General features: G+C 52.3%; 7 protein-coding genes across 7 annotated transcripts; 4 read left to right on the plus strand and 3 right to left on the minus strand.

The window, feature by feature from the left end:
* Positions 1-590: 590 nt before the first annotated feature.
* J4E82_003643 (uncharacterized protein) lies at positions 591-4,908 on the minus strand (the record flags this gene model as incomplete). The annotated part of the gene is made up of 3 exons (XM_051729927.1): positions 591-4,187; positions 4,273-4,542; positions 4,879-4,908. The coding sequence occupies 3 exons, from the start codon at positions 4,906-4,908 to the stop codon at positions 591-593; spliced, it is 3,897 nt and encodes a 1,298-aa protein (XP_051590251.1).
* Positions 4,909-7,141: 2,233 nt separating this feature from the next.
* On the plus strand, positions 7,142-8,648 carry J4E82_003644 (uncharacterized protein; the record flags this gene model as incomplete). The annotated part of the gene is made up of 3 exons (XM_051729928.1): positions 7,142-7,222; positions 7,565-7,638; positions 7,688-8,648. The coding sequence occupies 3 exons, from the start codon at positions 7,142-7,144 to the stop codon at positions 8,646-8,648; spliced, it is 1,116 nt and encodes a 371-aa protein (XP_051590252.1).
* A 411-nt stretch (positions 8,649-9,059) lies between these two features.
* Positions 9,060-10,153, minus strand: J4E82_003645 (uncharacterized protein; the record flags this gene model as incomplete). The annotated part of the gene is made up of 2 exons (XM_051729929.1): positions 9,060-9,639; positions 9,705-10,153. The coding sequence occupies 2 exons, from the start codon at positions 10,151-10,153 to the stop codon at positions 9,060-9,062; spliced, it is 1,029 nt and encodes a 342-aa protein (XP_051590253.1).
* A 362-nt stretch (positions 10,154-10,515) lies between these two features.
* J4E82_003646 (uncharacterized protein) lies at positions 10,516-11,061 on the plus strand (the record flags this gene model as incomplete). The annotated part of the gene is made up of 1 exon (XM_051729930.1): positions 10,516-11,061. One exon carries the CDS (start codon positions 10,516-10,518, stop codon positions 11,059-11,061), a length of 546 nt encoding a protein of 181 aa, XP_051590254.1.
* A 216-nt stretch (positions 11,062-11,277) lies between these two features.
* J4E82_003647 (uncharacterized protein) lies at positions 11,278-11,823 on the minus strand (the record flags this gene model as incomplete). The annotated part of the gene is made up of 2 exons (XM_051729931.1): positions 11,278-11,609; positions 11,673-11,823. The coding sequence occupies 2 exons, from the start codon at positions 11,821-11,823 to the stop codon at positions 11,278-11,280; spliced, it is 483 nt and encodes a 160-aa protein (XP_051590255.1).
* Positions 11,824-13,292: 1,469 nt separating this feature from the next.
* Positions 13,293-14,405, plus strand: J4E82_003648 (uncharacterized protein; the record flags this gene model as incomplete). Its single annotated transcript, XM_051729932.1, has 2 exons — positions 13,293-14,302; positions 14,351-14,405. 2 exons carry the CDS (start codon positions 13,293-13,295, stop codon positions 14,403-14,405), a joined length of 1,065 nt encoding a protein of 354 aa, XP_051590256.1.
* Positions 14,406-16,511: 2,106 nt separating this feature from the next.
* Positions 16,512-22,555, plus strand: J4E82_003649 (uncharacterized protein; the record flags this gene model as incomplete). Its single annotated transcript, XM_051729933.1, has 4 exons — positions 16,512-16,516; positions 16,568-16,594; positions 16,735-22,179; positions 22,234-22,555. The coding sequence occupies 4 exons, from the start codon at positions 16,512-16,514 to the stop codon at positions 22,553-22,555; spliced, it is 5,799 nt and encodes a 1,932-aa protein (XP_051590257.1).
* Between the last annotated feature and the right edge of the window lie 820 nt (positions 22,556-23,375).

Below are 23,375 nucleotides of genomic sequence, written 5' to 3' on the forward strand. Positions count from 1 at the left end.
GCTCGTAACATCGATACTGAGGTTGTAAAGGTAAGGAGATGAGATAGATATACAAAGGTGCAGCGAGTGTAGTAATGGTGTTTGTCGGAGGGAAGAGATATAGTAGTGGTGTAAAAGGAGTGTGAGTATGTGGAGGGATGGCGGTACTAGGTACTAGAAACTAGAACATTACTCTGCGTAATTCAACGCGCATTAGCCTCCACATGCGAGAATGGAAGCCGTGTGAAGATACGGACTTGCAAGAAAAGAAGTGTCGAGTACATAGGAAATGCTGGGAAGACAAGGAAACAGACTGTTGTTTTCAATCGGTTCGAAGGCTTCAAGTCAGCCGACGGTACCGGTGATATTTCGCGTTTGGTGTCCACTGCAAGGCGGGCCAAGGCGATATGCATCCCGAGCAATCAGCGTTGGTGGCGTCGCGAGCTCATGTTGGCAAAGGACGATCCTTCGGAGTGAGGTCGCGTAATTTCCGATAAGGCGGCCGAAACTACCAAATCTTATGCGCGCGGCATATCCTCCAGAAACTAGTAAATGGAACAGATCCATTGCGCATGTTTTGAGTTTGAAATTTGGTCGTTCTGCACCGTCGCTCATAGCACGTCCCAGATGTTACGGACGATGGGGTTACTGCCCGTTTGGACTGGACTCCGAGGGTCAACAGCAGCCTTTTCTGGTGTCCATTGCCTGGGTAGTGGCTCTTCCCAAGCGACATGGCCGTTGCGTCCGTCCTTGATCGTCTCATTGGAAGACACTGGACTCGCGTCGTCACCAGAGGACTGGATATCGTAGTGAAACGGATTCCTTGTAAACTCTTCTGCCCGTGGTGACATGATTGCATCGATGTCGTCCGCAGCATGTTGTGGAGCAGGTGGCTTTGGGAGCTTTGACTGGATCTCTGTCTGCAGCTTGTGCAACTTCCGTTGTTCGCGCATGTTCGGTGATGAGAACCTAGTTCGAATGGCCTTTGCGGGAGTTGAAAGGAAAGTTTCGCTAGGAGATCGGGGAGTATCCGGTGCCTTGGGGAACGCTACAGGAACAGGTGCAGCCGAGTCGATAGGGGCCGAGGCTTGATTTTCGGGAGAATTGCTAAGACTGTCAAAGCGTGGTCCGGCTGCTTGGCTAAGTTTTGGCGGGGACATAGACATGAAACTAGGGGGCTCAAAGATGGCGTTTGTTTGCGCTGTACCGTCGAGTGATGCAAACCCGTTGAAAGTCTGATGTGCAGGCGGAAGGATAGCCTGGAAGGAAGGACGTCGATCCTCGACTTCAGAGTCCTTGATAGCCGCTATGCTGGGTCGGTCGAACGGGTTGAAATCTGCTCTTGTTGGTGATGTCAAGCCAAATGGATCCTCGTCTGCCATCCTTGGCTTCAATGGTGTCATGTGGAATTCCGTAGCGCGTGGAGACTTCAGTTCATCTTCTAGGCTTGCATCCGTGTTACCAAAAACGTCTTTGGGGAAGTCTGAAGCGAGCGGAGAAGTAACCTTAGGCACTTCATGACGGTCATCATGATGTGAAGCTTGCGATGGTGCAGGTTGTCCCAGCTCGAAGGAAGTAGCGCGGGGCGACAGAGGAGCAAAGAATCGCTCCTTGCTGTCTCTATCGAGTTCTTCATGCACGGACGCTTGAGGTTGGCTATCCAGATCATAGCCTGTCGGCCATGGGTTGTCAAAGGAGGTTTTGATTGGCGACATAACCTCGGAATCTGATGATTCGTAAGGAGTGAAAGAGGGTATGTTGAAGCTCGCTACAGCAGGGGACCTCAGCGGCTCGAACTCGAACCCTGATGGTCGCAAAGGCGCTAGATGTCTCTCCTCTGTTCCAGACGATGCGCTCTCATCGTTGCTCTGGCTTAACCGTAACGGAAGTTGACGTGAAAAGTTGGGAACAGCGGAAAGTCTGAACGCGGGTTCTGGAAGCTCGTGGTCGTCGGAAACATCTTCGGTCTGAATGGTCGGCAGGTCGTCGTTGGTCACAGACACCATAGGCACGACATGACCCTTTGGATCAACATAGGGTGTCGTCATCGAGACAGGTGGCGATGGAAGTTCAAAGTGTGCTGGGCTAGAGTCCCAAGACCGACGGAAACCAGGTGAGAAAGCCCCAGTGGGCGCGGATAGAGGACCTGGGGATATGGCCATCATATTGCCTGTGCTGGCCCGCTGCATACTGATATCGCTGTCGGGTGGAAGTGGTGCCGTTCGTGGAGTACGCGAACCTGAATCAGAGTCTCTGTCGTATTTGTTTCCGGTAGAGCGAGATGTAGGGAGACCGGCAGACCGACGTCCATAGCCTTGGTTGTGATATGAGCGGCTCTCGTTCTGTCTTAACAAGCTGTTCCTAAACTCTTGCAGCTGCATAATGAGGTTCATGTTCGGCCCGATCCATTTGCTTCGCTTCTTTGCCTTGTCATATGCTTCTTGTACACTCATCTGCGGGTCTTTGTACAGACCGTAGGCAACGATCAAACTCGCAGAGCGACTGACACCACACTGGCAATGAATGAGTACCCGCTTGCCTCGCTGCACTCTCTCATCGATCATCTTGACCAACTTGTGAAGGTCAGGGACAATATCTGTGTTGTGCTCCCAGGGCATGTGAATGTACTCTGGGGTCTTGTATGTCTTGCCATCAATGACAACTTCGCGTGGTTGTATTGTCTGCATGACCGGTGCTGTTGCCTTTGGTGTTGTCGGCGAGCTATCTTCCATACCAAACGACTGCTTCGGTCGCTGCGCCAGGGTGGCAAAATCAACGTTCTCCGCTGGGGGGCCATCTATGCGCCTAGCGTCAATGTCTTTTTGAGACTCCTCCGTCGACGAGGTGAAGGGGTTCTTTACTTCGCTCGCGACGTTGATGATAACATCGAAGGTCGTGGCTTGTACGGCGGTTGGCTCGAAGTAAAGATATACGCCAGACTCGTAGATACAAATAGGTCCATTGGGATACGCAGCCGGCTTCTCCTCCCGTGATTGCGGCACATCAAAATTCGGTTCCTGGTCCTCCTCTTCTTCCATCTCGAAGGGAACTTCGCTAAGACCACTTGGCTTGGGTGCAACAGGACGTAGGGGAGGCAGCTGCATGCCACCCATAGGATTCGTACTTGGTGAACATAATGGTAGTGATGGAGATGACTGGAAATGACGAAGAGGTGGGCGGTTGAAGGACGGTGTTGAGGGTATTAGCAGTCGTACAGGCTTGCTCTCGTTGCTACCGGGGGTCGAGATTGTTAAACTCAAGTTCGATGGTCGGCGCCTCGGCGGTGTCGGTGGCTTGATAAACAACGGTGATGGTGGTGCCGAGCTATTCTTCTCTTTTGGTGCTACTGCGATGGGTGCAGGTGTATGCGCGCGCAAGTTGCTGAGTGAAGACGCAGTGTTGATACCAAGGTTTTTGAGATTCCGAGGCTTCTTCGCAGGTGTTGTCGGACGCTGTAGCTCGAAGAAAGGGCCGGCTGCGGGGTCTCCGACTGAGGGTTCTGTCCTCCGCGACCTGAAGTCGGCGACGAAGGATGAAGACGCAATTGTCTTTGCGAGAGGTGATTCGGGTGACACGCCCGGTGAGGGATCTGTTACAGACGACGAGTCCATGGTGGAGATGGTTGTGGTTGGGGAGTTATCGGAGGAGCCCGTCGATGTACTGTCGCGACTGTCGTGGTGAATATGGAAGGAGGAGAAGGGTGCGCCCGAGTTGGTGTTGGGGCTCGTAGCAGGGCGTACTACATTGCCGCCATTCTGTCCCTTGTTGTGGTGATCTCCCCCGAATACAGCGCCGAAGGACGGCATGGGCATGAATGTTCGCGCACTAGTCTGGACCATGCTGGGTCTCCGAGTCGTAGTGTGTGTTGCCAAGCGTGAACAGTGGTCGTTGGAGCTATGTGAATAATATGGAGCTTGCGGTTGGAGGATGCAGTGCGTGAATGACTGCTCGAGTTTCTTGGAAGGGAAAGAAGAATTAGGTGTAGAGAAAGCCCTTTTGAGAGTGGGACTGTCAGCGTTGTGAGATATTGTGGGCGAGGCAGACATGGCAGGCGCATGCGTTTCGAAACGTGGGCATGGAGAACAGGGAACGGGGAATGGAGGCTGGAGACAGTTCCTCGAGAAACTGTTTCCAGACTCGAGGATGGGGGGAAGAGTAGTGTACATGGTCAAGCAAGCAGTGGATGGCAGACGATGATTGCCCGTACACTGCCTTGTGCACAGTCATGCTCGCTCAGACGGACAACAAGGCACAGAGGGTGGAGCTGGGACGCGAAGAGGACATGCAGCTTACCTGGTTGCCAACAGCAGTGGAGAGGGGCGCTGGTGTGGTGAATGGGAGCGAGAATACCAGATCCTCTACTAAGCGCCTGGGGGAAGGAGCGACTAGGCCGGCGATGCGCCTATGCCTGAGATGATGCGGCGTAGTGGGTAGAAAGGTCAAGTGTCGGCGACGCTGCGGGTCTGCGTGGTGAGGGGAGGGCGGTGGTGAGGAAGGCGCTCTCGACGTGGCTGCCGCGCTCACAATTGTCGTGTATTGCGACACACTCTGGACTCGTGGTTGCTGTGGTGGCAGAGTGTGACCAGCTTAGAGCGGACGAGGGAAGCCGGTCGATCGCAGAGCCGCTGCCGCCTGGGTGTTGGGGGGAGGGTTGGTGGGTAGGCGAGGCGAGCACGCTGTGTGTCGTGATTGAGGCGGCGTGAATGCGTCTTGTCGATGGATGGGGGAGACGAACTGCGAGGCAACGCTAGTGGTGGCTCTGTGGAAGCGCCGACGTTCCAGGAATAGCAACCGCCGCCGGTGCGCTACGAGGCAGCTGCGACCACTAGCACACTAGCACGCCAGGGCCATGGGCCACACTACACAAACAGACCAGTCCACTCAAGCACGCCGCCTTACAACATGTCTACCGTACCGCCGTCGATCCATAGTTTGCAGCCTGCAAGTAGTCGTCCTTTGCCTCGCTCTAGCAAACAAAATCTCTCCTCGCCTCGTCCACACGCTCACACCCACACACGCCGGCGGATGACTTCACCAGACTGCCTTTGTTCCCCGGACCTTTTCGAGTCTAGAGTAGCCCCCCCTGGAAGGCCGCAGCCTGTAGACGGGAAGGCCCAGACGAGAAACCTCGGAAAGAGGTAGGGGTCCGCTCATATTGCAGCCACCCCAGACAGTACCTAGCCATGTAATCCGTCCCGTCTCCGGCCTGGACGCACACGAGATAATTACTCGTCGTTCGCGTCCATCGCAGCAGCCCGGCCAGCGTCGTCATTAATGTCATTATCCTACAGCCAGGAGACCCTTGCCTCGCTTCGCGTGCCACAGCCATCGTTTCGACACGCACTGCTTCGTCGACTGCGACTGCCTTCATCGCAGCCTTCTGAGGCATGCAAAACAGTCCAAGTAAATATCTCTGACGTGAAACGCACCGTGGAAAGATATCGACCCACATGTTGGCGTTGGCGGGGTGAGAATTCCGCGTCTTCGTCATGTGAGTACTACCACGCGTTTCATCTCTCTGCCGTCAGTTTCGTAATCCTAAACCCACTCACAACATATGTGGAACTTTCTCCCGCATAGCTGTTAGGCAGAGCCGCAATCTATGCTGTACCTGCCGAAACTTATTTCCACCTCTGCCGCTGCCTGTGCCCTGAATGCTGATAGTTTGTTCTTCTGTCACGCAAAAACCCGATTCGGCCAGCCCACACCGAATGCGTTTCAGCATCTTTGACACCGGCAGAATCCGTCCAAAAAAGCAACGCGACACCGAAACAGGCATCCATGCGAAGATCCGCCGACTCAGTGCATTCCGCCTCACCTTGACGGGCACGTGCTCTTGAGATCGGGATAGGGTTGACTGAGCGACTCAGTGGTGGTTTCCATACTTATCAATTTGCAACGTGGAGAGATCAGAGCCCAACTCTTCGCTACCACGCACATGGTACACTCGACTGAGTCGAGCGTCGTGAGTGTTCTGGCCTCTGGACAAGGCCCCTAAGACGGCCCGAGTCTACGTGCCATCACCGTGCTATCTGCCATGACCTTACAACAACCAGACTATCATAGAAGCTGTGGTAGAACATGTTAGTTCGTCCGCTATTAGGGCTAGTTGGACCAAGTAGCATACTCTTCGACATAAGGGGTGATATATCACGGGCCTCTGTAAGGTTCAGATGTTTGCGATCGTGCTCGCGGACCGAGGAACCTAATACTATGCGACGTCTTCGACCAACAAGCAGGGACGTGCCAGCACTTGTATAATTGTTGGTTGACCTGATCGTAGGTTTGGTTGTGCTTGGTGTCTCAACATAGCCAAATTACTTCAATGCGCCCCTATGTTTACACAGTACTTGAAATGCAACACGTCACCATATCGACTGCGCGCATGAGGTACTCAATTAGATTTGTGTCTGGCATCAACAGTACAATATGCCAATAACAATAACAGAGATGAAAGTCGTGCCTCCGATATTGACTAGCGCTACGGCTACGACTGACGCCTATGTAAACTTCCTGGTTGAAACTATAGTGATACTAAAGACAAAGTAGATAGATGATCGAGTATGAACGGAAACAGTGATTCAGATACCCCACGAATCACAAGACCGAGCCAGTTTACAAACTTCATTTCCACAGCGGGTACCTATTGATGGTGCTGACCTTGAAGTATGCATCTCTCCCATGATCTGTCAATTGCACTAAAGAAAGGACGCATGACAAGACATGTAGCTTCTGCATACAAATCCTCAGAACTTGTTATGTGTCATCTGCAAGCCCGTCGCCATGAGCATTGTCAAGGTAAAAGCATTCTATTAAGTTGTCGTTCATGCTCTCCGCACAACAGTCTTGAGACTAGTCATAGATGCTGGAGACATCTGCAGTTTTCTGAATTTCAAGATAGCATCTCACTTCAAAGTAGACAGCCGTAACAGTGGTTTTCGATATGTGACTTTGGACTACAATATGTTTTCAAAGTTCGTAGCGCTTGGTGCGATGCATGTGAAGATGCTCCAGCTCGCACGCAGCGACCAATGACGCCAAGCCCAAGACGGCTAGCGCGACACCACCAGTGGTAAGCGAGAGTCGAAATTCAGCGAGAACATTGACGATTCGAATCTTCTCTCGCGACAACTAACCACCAGGTCAATACACAACAGCCACCATGTCGAGGCCAACCGTCACCGTCGTCTCCGCCAAGGGCGAGGCCACCAAGGACACCGTCCCCGTGCCCAATGTCTTCAAGGTTAGTTCCGCCGCAATTCGAATTCGCGATACGACGCAACCCGCAATTGGAGGGGGAGACTGAGAGAGGCTACAATGGCAGTTGGAGCAACGCACACATGGGAAGATATCTGAAAGAGCGAAGATGCGGGTGGCAGTGGGCAGTGCTCGCATTGACCTGGAATATGGCGGATTTCTTCCCATGACGTGCGGGCGTGAAATTGTTGCAAAAACTCGCATTTTCTGGGTTGCCGGCTCTCAGTCTCTCGACGATGCACAACCTGCTTCGACGGTTCTGCTGTACCTCTGAGCACATGCTCCGTACTACAAAGCTATCTCTGAGCAATGTTAACCATCCGTACAGGCACCCATCCGCCCTGACATCGTCCACGCGGTGCACACTGGCATGAACAAGAACCGCCGCCAGCCATACGCTGTGTAAGCCTACCTCGCATGCTGCGCAATCGCTCGATCTAACAACAAGCAGCTCCGAGAAGGCTGGTCACCAAACTTCTGCTGAGTCCTGGGGTACTGGTCGCGCTGTCGCCCGTATTCCCCGTGTCTCTGGTGGAGGTACTCACCGTGCTGGTCAGGCTGCTTTCGGTAACATGTGCCGATCCGGTCGCATGTTCGCTCCCACCAAGGTCTGGCGCAAGTGGCACCAGAAGATCAACCTGAACCAGAAGCGTTTCGCTACCGCGTCTGCGCTCGCTGCTTCAGGAAGCCCTGCTCTTCTCCTTGCCCGCGGTCACGCCATCAGCACCGTCCCTGAGGTTCCCCTCGTTATCTCATCGACTGCTTTCGCCGATGCCGCTATCAAGAAGACCTCCGCTGCCGTCGCTCTGTTGAAGGCTGTCGGTGCTGGTGCCGATGTCGAGAAGGCCAAGAACTCCCGCAAGCTCCGTGCTGGTAAGGGTAAGCTCCGTGGCCGCCGCCACAAGCAGCGCCGTGGTCCCTTGGTCATCTACAACCCCGACGAGGATGGCAAGGAGCTTGTCCTTGCTTTCCGCAACATCCCAGGTGTTGAGACCTCATCTGTCTACTCCCTGAACCTCCTCCAGCTCGCCCCCGGTGGCCACCTCGGTCGCTTCATCGTCTGGACCTCATCTGCTTTCAGCGCCCTTGACAAGGTCTACGGATCCACCGCCGAGCCTTCCGCGCTCAAGAAGGACTACCTCCTCCCATCAAGCATGATGAGCCAGCCCGACCTCAGCAAGATCATCAACTCCAGCGACGTCCAGAAGGTCCTCCGCCCCGTCCGTGGTGGAGCCGTCTCCAAGCGTGGTGTCGTACAAAAGAAGAACCCGCTCAAGAACTTCCAGGTGCAGCTCCGCCTCAACCCATACGCTGCTACCTTCTCCAAGGAGAAGTTGGGCCAGAAGAAGCTCGAGGCTAGCAAGCCCGAGCCTGCTGCTGACACCTTCCTCGACCTCCTCCACGAGAACTAGATGGTTGTTGATTAGCGTTATGATTTCCTAAGGTGTTCTCTCTTCGGTTGGGATGGACTGGAATGATGAATAGCTATGAATAAATGTAGCTCTTCAAAAGTGCCTCTGAGAAGGTTTCACTTCCACTTCCACTTATGACCCCCTGATGCTGCTCATGCTTTGTATTGAGTACAATATATGTTCTTTCGTGTGACATTGTATGACTTTCCGCAATGACCAAACAGATTTCACTTGGCAACTGACTTGTGTTATTGTCAATGTTGGACAGATTTTTCGATTCTTGCACCGTAAAAACATGCAGTCTTATGCTAGTGATATCCATACCCAAACGCCGTCGCTATGCTTGGCGGTACCAATCGCCGTGGCACCCAAAATAACCCAGTACTTTGAAAGGAATACAAACAGATGCCCTCACTTGAACAATCTCTTCCCGCCCGTCCTCCCCATAGTCCTCTCCACGCCTTCCAAACTCATACCCGCAAAGCCAGCACCCCCACCATCACGATCCCTCTTGTATCTCCTTAATGCCTCCCTCAAATGCGCCGGTGTAAGTGGTCCCTTATCACACGCTTTCAGCCTATCCTGCAAACCAGCATCCTTCTCTGCCTCCTTCCACAAACTCTCAGACCGATCAACCTGGCCAGGATACCATCCCGCACTTGTGATATCCGAGTTGGTGGGACGATTCCTGTCGTCCTTGATATGAGCGCTTGGTCTCACTAAGCTCTGGCTTAGGATGGGACCGGGTAGATTTGGGTTGAGCAAGTGAGTGCGGACGGCGGACCATTCGTCGCGGACCGTGAGGGCGCGGTCGATGAGTTCACCGATGAAAGTTTTCGAGTAGGACGTTACGGCGATGATGATAGGTTGAGGTACGGATTGGGAGAGTGTTTGATTGACGAGTTTACGGACTGTTTCGCGCTTGAGGCGAATACGGCGGTAGGTTGCGTAGCGGTCCATTTGGGCGGGGGTCATGAAGTCTTCTAGCATGCTGTTCATCGCATTGGCAATTAGTGAACTGGGTTTGGATAGCAGAAAGTTGATGGTGGAACATACCGTTCGTATTCCTTCTCTTGTTTCCTTCGTGCTTCAACACTCATGCCGCCTTCGATTTCCATACCCATCTCCTCGCCCATCTCGTCATCGTCGTCGTCTTCTACTTCTCCGTCGCCATCTTCGTCTTCACCTCCGATTGCACTTCTTCCGTCGCCGCCTTTGCCTCCTCTTATACTTGAGCCAGCGACACTACCTCCGTCTCCACCCTTCTTCCGCCGTTTCTTTCCTCCTGCGCCGTTCACGACTGATGTAGTAATGTTGCTTTCCACGGAAGGTGAACGCGAGTATTGGCGGGGGGAACCTCCGACTGATTCAGCGTCTGGCGAGAATGCGTTGCGGAGATTGGAGGGTTTGCGCTTCTTGGTGGGCGCGCCAGAGTGTGAGGATATGCTGCCGCGCTTGCGACTACCGGGGACATTGAGCTGTGGGATATGTGGTGGTGACGCCATGGTCGCAACGGCAATGCGAGTGTCGTGTTCTGTTTGCGGCGTCACAGTAATGCGGGTTGTGGTGAAGACCGTCGACTTAACAATGGAACGACACTGGGGAAGTCGCGATGGCCGCCAAGCAAACGGTGCAGCGACCACTAGCGCGTTTCCTGCTCGGAAAGCGCGACCGGGATCAATTTCGTCATCGACGCTCGAGAGATGGTTAATGGCGCCTTTACTCTTACTGAGCGTCTGCGCTCTAGATTTTCACCATGTAAATCACGATATCAGCAGGCGGTCTGCCATCAACACTAATTCAAAGCAACATCTTCATCTGCTTCACTTTACGCCGTATAGTCGCATCACCAAAGAGTGAATAGAAGATGCCGTCCTACGAAGAATCATATGGCCAACAGGCCTCTCAAGCAGCAGTCACAGGTACAGGCGCAACCGATACCGACGGTGCCGTCCAAGCCCCACCTGACTCCAGATCCCCCTCTGAACTCCCACCTGCTGCCCTCGACTTAGCAGCGCGCCTCTTCGACCTCGCCCGCAGTGGGGACACATCTACCCTTTCCCAATACGTCAGCGCCGGCATCCCCAAGAACCTCACCAATGCATCCGGCGACACACTTCTCATGCTGGCATCGTACCACGGTAATCCCGAGACTGCAAAGATGCTCTTAGATAGCGGCGCCGACGCGAATGTGTTGAACGGGAGAGGTCAGAGTCCTATTGCGGGCGCGGTGTTCAAGGGATATGACGACGTTGTTAGAGTGTTGTATGAGGGGGGAGCGGATGTAGAAAAGGGGCAACCGAATGCTGTAGATTGCGCGAGGATGTTCAAGAGAGGAAACTGCTTGAAGCTATTTGGGGTGGAAGAGGGGGAAGGCACCGTGGTAGACGTGGATGCACACGCGACGTCGTAGTGTAGAGATCCTCCATGTCAACGTCTTGATGATATGAGGGAGGTTTTCCTGTAAGCCAACGAACGATGCAACAACGACCGGAGAGTATATATGTATTACTACGGAAGATAAATTCCAAGCATAAAACTACGAAATCCAGCACAAAACTGTTCAGTTTGGTCTGCCTAGAGTAAAAATCCTATGGATCGTGGTATCATATCACCTGCCTCTACCTCTCTACTTCTTCTGCTCTCCCTTACCACCACCAAACATGCCTCCAACGTAACCCCCAGCGCTCTTCGCGCCTCCTGCAACACTGCTCGCACCGCCCTTCACTCCATCCGCAGCACTCTGGCCATAGCCACCCAGTGGGCCTTGTCCCTCGATGGGCTTGCCTTGTTCATCCTTGCCGCCGCGTTCAGCACGATTGATACCCTCTTTGGAGACGGCGTCACCGAGGGGTTGTGCGATTCCTCCTTTGCCAACTTGGCCGCCGACGAGGCCGTTCACACCGTCTTGGAGGTTGTCGACCTGGGATACGCCTGTGACTTTGGTCTTGTCGAGGTTCTCTTTAGGCGATGTGTTAGGGACATGTGATATGGCAAGACGAGATTAAACTAGAATAGACGTACGTTTGGTAGCGTAAGAAGCCTTGTTATCCTTGGTGAACCACTTCAGGTACTGATCCTCGATCCATGGCATCCATGTCTCGTACTTCTGGTTGTAGTACTCCCCTGCAGCCTCCTTGTAGGTTTTTTGTGATCCTTTGTTTTGGTCTGTCATTTTGGGAATGTTATTTTGTGTTGATTGTATTCAAGGTAAAGATAGCAATGTAAACTGTCCGTAGGGTTCGCTCAGGTTGTGGGTATTTGCATGTGCAAGCCAACACCCAGATCGGGCAGCCGACATATATACTCCGCTTGTACATCCCGTGTGTACGCCATCTGCGCCAGCGGTGATCTCATCCTCGATCACTTGCACCGTGCTCGTTACAAGTTTGTGGCCCGCTGTGGTGGCATGTAGACAGGGTTATTGCGCAAGATGGTGTTGCGCTATACGTCATCTGAACCATGAAATCGAGGCCAACTGATCGTCCCGCGTGGAAACCTGCACGTCGGACGTATCTCTTGGCTGGATATCCGCCATTCAAGTATCCAGACAGGGCCAAGGGCGTCTAGACTCTGGAACTGGATGTCTGGTGCGCTTGGTATGATTGGTTGATGGAATCTAAGATTGTGTTGGTTGGGTTCGGTGCGATTAGACATGTGAAGCGAAGCTAGCAGCAGGCCGCACAGCTGGAACTCACGACTACCACATTCATGCCATGAGAACAACTGCACGCGTGTTGAGCACAATTTTAGAGTTTCACGCAAACTACTACTGAGAAAGAGATTCCTAAGTTGTAGTGAATAGCCGAGATGAAGGCTAAACAGTACCTAGGTAGACACAAACGAGCCGCGACACCACAGCGCAATCCCGCATAGTCACAGTTAGAATCCGTGCGAGATAGTGCAATGCGTACCCAGAGCTTTTCGATGCTCGAAACAGAGTCCAGCTTGATCTAGACTACTTCTCGGTACGTTTCGAAGCGATTCTCACCTTACATCCTTGGAGCGGTGACTTCCTAGCGCTTTTCTGATCTCATACTTGCGTTCTCGTCTCTGTCACTTGTTACCGCTTGCTGAAGAGCTATTTTTACTTTCTGTGCATGCCCTGAGTGAGAGAAGAGAGGCATGGGGTGATGTGCCACACGGAGCATTCGGACGTGGAACCGAGTAAGACTTCTTAATTGCACGGGCTACAAGGTTCGATCGAAGCTCATGGTGGTCGAAGTACACCAGAGGAATCTAATCTTCTCGTGTTTTCCTAGCATCAGTACTATTGCATTTGAGTTGTCCACGTTTATGTCCGTATTTTTGTTTGAGTTAGACGCATTCGTTTACTCTTATACTATTGTAGTTGTGCCATCAACGGTGCCTTGAGCCCGCCTCATACATCTTGTTCAGATATCTGTGTACCGCTGTGTTCTTCTTTGTGCTTTCATCACTCACTATTGGCTTCACACCGCTCCTAGAAAGCAGCGCTTCTTCGTACCTACCCGCGAAGTAGTTCTTGGCGCCCCTCATATCCTTCTTTCACGCAATCGCCCACTCGATCTATTATACTTCATCTAATTCATGTTATTCCGCCGTCAGTAAGGCCCACCGTTTTCATAGCCAAACAACCCAATTAGATAAATAGACTTCCTCGAAATGGCCGATAACAACAGCGCCGATACTGGACTCACAGATGTTCACCGTTCCAATCACGTCCATTCCGAAACTCCTGTACAACTCATAGATATCCCAGGTATGGATACCCCAGGTATGGAACAAGAGCTCACCCAGGTTTCACGTCAAGAGCTTGCATTACCCTCTCGTATGTCCACAACACCACACAACCACAGTTTTCAACCACTCGCACCACCTACTGGAGTCATGTCCACACCTCCTATACCTCACGAGAACAACGTCACGGCCCCGCAGCGAGGACCGAAGAAGCCTGTCACTACGCTCGTTTCCATGCTACCCAAGACCACCTACAATGAAACAGACGAGGCAGAGGATACCGTGAGAAGCCTGGCGTATATCAGAATACAGCTCCAACTGCTGCAGTGGTTAGGTCTTCATGCATCCGATACACTCACTGTCCGACAAGCTTACTACTGGACGGAAAATATAGCGGAAGACAAGCATCCACAAGCCAAGGATGCACTACGTCTATGCTACTACATGCGTTCTCAGGGCTTCGACACTTATGCAAAATTCCAGAAAAGCAGAATGAGCCTATATATAGCCAGTCAGCCTACTGAGGTTACGAGTCCCAAGTCCGATCGGCTATATTGGTGCCAGGATCATTTGACCAACGAGGTCGCTCACGAACTACGTACCGTACCTGTATCCTCTGGAGCTCGGGGAGGAAGACGCAACGCTTTCTCATCGGACCTCACTCAACAAATCCAGAGGCTCCAAGCTACCGTGGATGCAGTTATTGCGGCAGGCACTGATATTGCTCGAGCGCAATCCAGAAATACTCTTGCTGCTGCCGCCGGCCAAGATGAACATGGAGAAGACACAGGGGATAACGCCGGTACTGTGTCGGAAGGTAACGCAGGACGAGAGAACGAAAACGGCCAGCCGACCATGGGCTCTCTTGCAGCACGCATCGCTGTTGCAAGAGCAGATTTGCAGACTCTGCTTTTCTCCGATTCTCCTGACACAGAGTAAGTCATCACCTTTATCCCAGAAGCATGATCTAACATAAAACCTAGCGCCATTGACGCTGCTATCGCACGTGTAGCAGAGCTAAACAGCCAGGAGAACTAGATGATGTGCAAGTGCCCAAGTTGGGAAGATGATGAAATGATAATCATGCCTGAATAGTAATTGAATGACTCCAAAGCTGTTATAGAGTGGACTTATTATTCTGGAGATATGTGCAGTAACCTACGCTGATAACATCAGCGGAAACTTTTGAAGACTATGCTATGCTTCTCCATTTTGGCGCCTCTGATAGGAGTTGGGTATATAAATCATCCGATTCAACTCTCGCATCCATTGTACGTTCCAGAACTTGGCTATTCAATACCAAAATGACTTGACGGGGGCTCATGGCCGGTGCGTGCTCTTCCAAAGTTTGGTAGACTGCCATCATGTTCCTCTATCACGGCACAGAGAAATAACGAGATCGAACGCTACTTGCCTCCTCAGATACTTGTCATGTCCGAAGCAGTTTTCTGAAAGTACTGAAATTGTCTGTCATGTGCAAGGGCACGCCCATGCTAGGGCTGACGCTGTAGCAGTGTAATACGATGGTTTGCTTATGGTGTAACAGTGTTGCTATTAATGTGGTTCAAATTCGAGTCGACGCCGATGAGTTAAGCGCTGTAAAGATGCAAGGGCAATACCTGCGCACGTGAATAATCATGAAATCTGATGATGACGAGTGTCCAATGACCAGTAGTGTGCGTGCGGAACATGGAGCAGAAGCCGAGCAGTACCACAATGACCATGACTAAAGTATGATGCTGTAATGTCACGCGACAACATCATGACTGGTAAGCAGCAAATACGGCCTTGAGCGGCGAAGTGTTATCGCAGCGCGCAACCTCACGACGACGGATATTTTGGTGTACCACACGTTCCTGGCTCTTGCTCGAGAATGCGATCCAGGCGTTGCGCTAGAGCTTCGCGCATTGTTTACGAATAGAAATAGTGGTCAAGCACGGGCGTATCGCGGACCGCTGTCTGCAGCCAGCCACAGGCGCGGTACCAATGACATGGAGGGCAATTCGCGTAGCACGAAAAGCGTTGGACCTGCGTTCGTTGGACTCCACTTCGAAATTACACGTTCAACACGCAAATGCTGCGGGGAAAACGTCGAATTCCCATGGGGGAGCGCTGGGGCCAGAAGACAGAATAATCAATAGAAAAAAGGAAGACATGTAGAAGAACGATATCCCCAGATGATGTCGATGCAGGTATGCGCTAGCTGCAGCGCTTCATGCAGATCAGTTCAAGCGAGAGGTTGGGTCCGTCCGGTACATCCGCCTTGCCACGGATATCAGAATTGTCGCGTTTGATTCGTGTCGAATAGAGCAGAAGGCGACACGGAAAGGGCTGCACTGTTTGCGGCTGCTGCGATGGGCAAAAAGTGGTCAAGGGCTTACCGGTGGGCAGCCTTGCAAGCCACCAGGGCACCGGAGAGCTCTGGCTGGCTGTCAGAAATGATGGTAGCCTAGCCGGGTGACAACAAAGACGCGTAGAGTCACGCTGGGACTGGGAGTTGTATGTCGTGTACTGAATGCACAGAGTGCTGTCGCGAAATTGACGCGACGACGAATGCGATCATCGTATATGATTATGAGTAGGTGGAGGAGTGGAGATGTTGGAAGTTGGTCTTTGAGCAGGCGCGTTGGTGCGTACACATGAGGCGGTGATGGATCCGGCTAGCGCAGAGGCCACATTGCTTTCAAAGGCAGTCGCGACCGGCGCAGTTCATCGCACCACGCCCGATAAGCATCAAAATATGTCTCGCACTCGGTAGACGACCTGGACAGTGAGGACATGCACTCTGTTTGTACATGCATCACTCTGGCCGGCGCCGTTGATGTTGCAAAAATTTCCCTCTACTCCCTGAAACGGGACGCTCGGGCCACCGCACTAGCCCGTTCCTGGTGGTGATCCAGCCTACTTAATGACCTGTTCATTCTCTTAGATAGGCCCGCAGCCCACCTTCTCCGAACGCGCTCCCGGCACCGCATCGAGTTACCACTCCGTCACGTGACTCGCATACACACCTCTGACTACATAGCCCAACATCATTTGCCGTGCTCAGTGCTTCAATGGCCACGCCTGCGGGCGCCTAGTAATTTCTAATTCTTCCGGTTGCGCTCCACTTGCGAGCCTGGCTGTTCATCCTGCGGCGCAAACATGAGGTATGTCGCATATCGCATCGATGCATGCATGACGCGCTAACGCTTTGATAGTGCCACCAGATTGGACCGTCTCGTAACGTAAGTATACCCGGTCGCAACATCTTGCATGCTCTTCGCAACTTGATACACTACAGTTGCAGTCTTTTGCGACAGGTTTATCTTGCCTCGACAGCCTTGCCTTACTCGACACTTTCTGACTCTCGCTAACCCACGCCAAGGCTCCTCGAGACCGGCAGCACAGCATTAATCCGAAACACAGCAGCAGACCAGCTCGCCGACGTCCAAAAACAACATCCCGACGAACTTTTTAATCTTCTTACTCGAGTCATTCCCTACCTGCGATCCAAAAGCTGGGAAACTCGAGTTGCTGCTGCCAAGGCCATAGGAGGCATCGCCGCCAATGCCGACAAATTCGACCCCAACGCAGAGGATCCCGAGGGGCCTGTCAAACCGGAAGGCCAGTCAGATTCAAATGGCGAAATCAAGTCTGAGGATACCAACGGCGCGTCGGTCAAGAAGGAGGAGAATGGCGACAGCACTCTACCACCGCTCACCGACGGGCTCGATCTTGCTACACTTGACTTGCCTTCCATCCTCAAGTTTGGCAAAGTCCTAGCTTCTCTCGGAACAAAGGAACATGATTACAAGCTTGCAGCCATGGATCCTGCTGAACGACTAGAGTACCAAAAGAGTACCCTGCTCAAGCGTCTCGGCTTCGAAGGCGCATGGGTTGAGGACCTTACACCACCCCAAGAGCTGATGCCGCAAACGCCGGCTCCCAAAACACCTGCTATAAATCGCATCGACACCAATGTTTCACGATCAGATAGCATGAACAATGCCAGTTCTCCTACTGCAGGCACACCTGATGGTAAAGGGCTTAGCAAGCGTCAACAAAATGCCCTACGGCGCAAGAACAAGAGGCAAGCTGCCGGAGGTACTAACAAAGTACAAGTCGTCGACTTCAACTCAAATTCACGAAAAGACTCACAACCAGACCTTGTTGAGACGCCGGTACGCCCACACCCCGTGGCCCTCAAATTTGAGAAATCGGAGAACGGCGACGAAGACGAACCCATGAACGACTACTTCTCACTCGAGCGCAACGGTGGGGACGACGATGCGAAATTCGTCAAAGAGTTCAAGGGCGCGCCAGTGGCAGAGAAGTCATCGTTCCAGACTGAGGCTGAAGAGGCCGGATTGGAATGGCCATTCGAGCGCGTGTGTGCGTATCTCTCTGTTGAGTTATTTGACTACACTTGGGAGGTACGTCATGGTGCCGCAATGGGTCTTAGAGAGATTCTTCGTATCCACGGCGGTGGTGCTGGCAGACGGAAGGGTCTCAGTCGGACTGAGAATGATCGGCTCAACCAGCGATGGCTCAACGATTTAGCATGTCGCATGATCTGCATCTTCATGCTTGACCGCTTTGCGGACTTCACTGGCGATAATGCCATCGCGCCCATTCGCGAGACGGCTGGACAAGCCCTTGGTTCATTGCTGCAATACATGTCTCGCGACAACGTTCTCGCAACATTTCAGGTCCTCAACCGCCTGATCATCAATCACAACCTTCCCCTCGACACTAACCCTCTAAGCGCACCATGGGCCTTATGTCAAGGTGGTATGATTGGTTTACGGTATCTTGTCGCCGTTAGGAACGATCTGCTCCTAGAAGATGGTACTTTATTGGATGGGGTACTCGCTGCAGTTATCAGCGGTTTAAGCAATTCCGACGACGATGTTCGAGCAATCAGTGCAGCGACTCTTATCCCGGTCGCTAAGGAGTTTATCGAGATGCGTCCCAAATCACTCGAAGGGTTGATGAACGTAGTCTGGTCGTGTCTCTCCAGCTTACAAGATGACCTGAGCGCGAGCACTGGTTTCATCATGGATCTGCTGGCGAAGCTTTGTGGCTTTCCTCAAGTCTTAGAAGCCATGCAAGCCAACGCACGACAGGACCCAAGTCAATCATTTCACGAACTGGTGCCTCGACTCTTCCCATTCCTACGCCATACAATCACCAGTGTTCGCGCGGCGGTATTGCGTGCTCTGATTACTTTCCTCAATATCCAGAGCGAAGGTGCAGACAGTTGGGTAGACAGCAAGGCATTACAGCTTGTTTTCCAGAACATCCTGCTCGAACGCAACGAGGGCGTGCTGAAGCTCTCTCTCCAGCTTTGGAACGCTATCGTGGAGGCCCTGGGTAACCAGCTGGCCACTCATATGGAGCCCATACTAGATGCTGTGATCCCCCTCACCCTGACGCCTATCGGAGTTTCTCGTCATCCGATATCGCTGAATAAGTCACTACTCATCAAACCTTCTGGGCAAGCCATGGGCCCGCCACCAGACTCTGAGCCGAGTCGTAAATCATCTCCGCCAGATGCTGGTGAGCCGGCTCGGAAGAGGAAGAAGTCTCGCCACGGAAAGGATGACATGTCAACGCCTACTCCAACTTCCCAAAGTCACAACGTCGACGGACATATGATTACTGGCGATCTGGAACTCATCGGAGCGGACGTGATGATTCGCTCCAGGACCTCTGCAGCACAGGCTCTTGGCAAAGCGATGGGAGCGTGGCCTGAGGAACTGAGGTTGGAGGCCTTCAAATCTAGACTATTGAAGCCTCTCTCTTCTCCCAATGCGTCAACCCAATTGACGGGCGCGATCATCATCGAGGAATTCGGAAAGAATTTGGCGACCAAAGATGCCTTGGCTGAATCGTTCGTTCAGGCCCTCCTACCTATCGTCGAAGGCGAAAGACCAGCCGCCTACGAGGATCTCGTGCCGAAACTACAAATCGTTCGAACACAGTGTCACTCTTTGCTGAGCATCTTCCACGAAGCACATGTGCAAAATCTGCCAACGATTGCTGCTCTTGTCCAGGGCATGCCAAATGCGAACCACTATGCTTTTGGTGTCGCCGATGCCGAGAAGCTGCTCAATGTGCAGTATGAGAAACTCAAGAAGGGAATGACACCGTCAGCCCGCATGGTTGCCGGAACAAACCTGGAAACAGCACGCAAGGAGGTAGAATCGAGTATCCAAGAGGCCAAGGATATCAAGGAAGAGCGCGATGTCCGTATAAAGGCTGCTGCAGCCGGTGCACTGGTGGCGCTCAACTCACCCCCGAGGAAGCCATCCCCACCAATCAAGGCTATGATGGACAGCGTCAAGAAGGAGGAGAACGTCGAGCTACAGAAACGCTCAGCGGCTGCTGTTGCGGGCTACATCGTCTTTTTGGTCAACGCGAAGAGATCTGGCGTAGTTAACAAAGTTGTCGGAAACTTGGTCAAGTTTTACTGCATGGAAACAGCTGAAACACCCGAGTTTGCCGGACAGTCACATATCGAAACAGGCATTCTTACTCTCAAGAAGGATGAAGACGTGCGCGACCACCCGGACGCTGCTCGCTTTGCAGAGGAGTCACGAGCCGCTAGGATCACCAAGCGTGGTGCACGAGAGGGTTTGGAGAAGGTTGTCGAGAGTTTCGGCGCTGAGATCTTCGAGAAGGTCCCCATCCTCAAGGACCTGATTGAACGACCCATCAAGGACGCTTTCACCGAGGCCACTCTTCCAGCGCACATTTTCAACGAAGATGGTGTCTTTGGCCAGGAAGTCGTTGATGCTTTGTCGACTCTACGTGCCCTGGTCGGTAGCTTCCACCCAAGTGTCAGAGGCTTTGTCAAGGATCTGCTTCCACTCATTGCAAAGGCTCTCCAGAGCAAGCTGTACGTTTTGCGGTACGCAGCTGCCAAGTGCTTCGCTACCATCTGCAGCGTCATGTCTGTGGAAGGTGTGACGATGCTTGTCGAGAACGTTCTACCGACCATCAGCGATGGTGGCAACGTGCACGCCCGCCAAGGAGCCATCGAGTGCATCTACCATCTCATTCATGTCATGGAAGACGCCATCCTACCATACGTCATCTTCCTTATCACCCCTGTTCTTGGTCGTATGAGCGACTCAGACAACGATGTACGGTTGCTTGCTACAACCAGTTTTGCCACACTGGTCAAGCTCGTACCGCTTGAGTCTGGTATCCCTGACCCACCGGGTCTTCCAGACTCTCTCCTCAAGGGCCGAGACCGAGAACGAAAATTCGTTGCTCAGATGCTCGATGCGAAGAAGGTGGAGCCTTTCGAAATTCCTGTCGGTATCAAGGCGACGCTTCGTTCATACCAACAGGAAGGTGTCAACTGGTTGGCCTTCCTCAACCGTTACAATCTTCACGGTATCCTTTGCGACGACATGGGTCTCGGTAAAACATTACAAACACTGTGCATGGTGGCTAGTGATCATCACATACGCGCAGACGAGTTTGCAAAAACTGGCGATCCAAACTTCCGACGCCTGCCATCTCTCATCGTATGTCCGCCTACACTGTCTGGTCATTGGCAGCAGGAGATCCGGCAATATGCACCCTTCCTCAGTTGCGTCGCTTATGTTGGTTCTCCACCCATTCGTGGTCAGCACAGGAACCAGCTCGACAAGGTGGACATCGTCATTACTTCGTACGATATTTGCAGGAACGATGCGGACATTCTTAAGCCCATTACCTGGAATTACTGCGTACTTGACGAAGGTCATCTGATTAAGAATTCCAAGTCGAAGACCAGCCAGGCCGTCAAGCAGTTCCAATCAAACCATCGTCTCATTCTCTCCGGTACACCCATTCAAAATAATGTGCTCGAGCTCTGGTCACTCTTCGATTTCCTCATGCCCGGTTTCCTCGGTACCGAGAAGGTCTTCCAGGAGCGTTTCGCAAAGCCCATCGCTGCCTCCAGATTCGCCAAGAGCTCGTCGAAGGAGCAAGAGAGAGGTGCGCTTGCAATCGAAGCTCTACACAAGCAAGTGCTCCCATTCCTTCTTCGTCGTCTCAAGGAGGAAGTACTTGATGACCTGCCACCCAAGATTCTGCAGAATTACTACTGTGATCTATCTGAATTGCAACGTAATCTCTTCGACGACTTCACTAAGCGCCAGGGCAAGGAGATTCAGTCCAAGGCTGGCAACGCCGATCGTGAGAGCAAGCAACATATCTTCCAGGCTCTACAGTACATGAAGAAGCTTTGCAATTCGCCTTCACTCGTTGTCAAGGGTCCTACCAACAAAGCTTATGAGCCTACCCAGCAGTATCTCAAGAAGCACAACACCACGATCGACGACATCGTGCACGCACCCAAGCTAGGCGCCCTAAAGGATTTGCTTGTCGACTGCGGTATCGGTGCATCTGACGTTGTTAGTGACAAGTCTGCCGCCGCTAATGGCGACCTACCAGAAGCTGTCTCTCAGCATCGCGCCCTCGTCTTCTGTCAAATGAAGGAGATGCTGGATATGGTCCAGCATAACGTACTCGAAAAGCTTCTTCCTTCTGTGCAGTTCATGCGTCTCGATGGTGGTGTCGAGGCTACCAAACGCCAGGAGATTGTCAACAAATTCAACACTGATCCCTCGTACGATGTTTTGCTCCTGACAACCAGTGTCGGTGGTCTAGGTCTCAATTTGACTGGTGCCGATACCGTCATCTTCGTTGAGCACGATTGGAATCCACAGAAAGACATTCAAGCTATGGACCGCGCCCATCGTATCGGTCAGAAGAAGGTCGTGAACGTGTACCGAATCGTGACGCGGGGCACCTTGGAAGAAAAGATCTTGAAGTAAGTATTTCGAACCCCCAATACCCAAGAAGTCCTTCTAACTAATTTTTCCAGTCTCCAACGCTTCAAGATCGACGTAGCTTCCACAGTCGTGAACCAGCAAAACGCCGGTCTACAATCCATGCAAACGGATCAGATTCTCGATCTCTTCAACGTCTCCGCCGACTCCAACGACCCTGCCGCACTACCGGCGCCACCCAGCAATGCAAAGGACGACGGCACGGGTATCGATGAAAATGATGCTGTGGACGCGACAGGTGCGCTGAGAGAGAAGGGCAAGAAGGGCTTCTTGGATGAGCTCGGAGATCTCTGGGACGAGAAGCAGTACGAGGAGGAGTTTGACCTCGATGGCTTCCTTGGCAAGATGAAGACATGAAGCAGTATCGGTTGAGCATGTTGACAGTCGTTTGGTTTGAATATGCTCTTTTTGCGACCACTCAATGTCCACCTACCAGGTTAGGCATATTATTTCAGGTTCAACAGGCGTACATAGGTGTTTCTTATCGGGCATCGCGGTATAGCATGTAGGATGTTGGCATGTTATTGATCAGGACAGGCATAGTTTTTGCACTCACAGGCTACGACCGTGGAAGCGTGTGTATTAGCATGGCGTTGGTTAGGGACTTTGTCATCTTTGTATCCTTGCTCTTGTCGTAGGAGCTTGGAAGGCACGTGTGTTTGTGTACGTCTAGCCTGTGCGAGTACAGTATGAATATACTGAAAGGTTGTTACAAACACATGGTACTTGACCACGTGGGAACTAAGTAGTGATGGAAACACTGAAGCATCGCGATGTATTATACCACGTCATGGGGAAACTCATCTTGGTGAACACTGGCCGTCTGTAACTTGCGAACAACTCGCCACGTATTCTCGAGCCTACCTAGACATTGTCATCTTGTCTTCGTGACAAGATCGCCCTCTTCCCACCAAGTGTCCCTTCGTGTGTCTCCAGGATGTGATGAACGCAGCAAGCATAATACATCGCAACGCTCATAATGGAAAGCAATATCTTGACGCGTTCAGCTACCGCTATTGCTCCTACCCAATCTCTGTCGATAGTCACAAGACCTATAGATGAGTGACAAATCTTCCCAGGACCCTACCAACCCACAAGAAGCTTCCGGTAACAAGCAAACTTTCCCGCCTAGGTTTGCGGTAGATTGCCACACTGCTGATCCCGACGACTGGATCAT

Source organism: Alternaria postmessia (genome assembly GCF_024291825.1).
Source record: "Alternaria postmessia strain BMP 2775 chromosome Unknown scaffold_16, whole genome shotgun sequence".
NCBI lineage: Eukaryota > Fungi > Ascomycota > Dothideomycetes > Pleosporales > Pleosporaceae > Alternaria > Alternaria postmessia.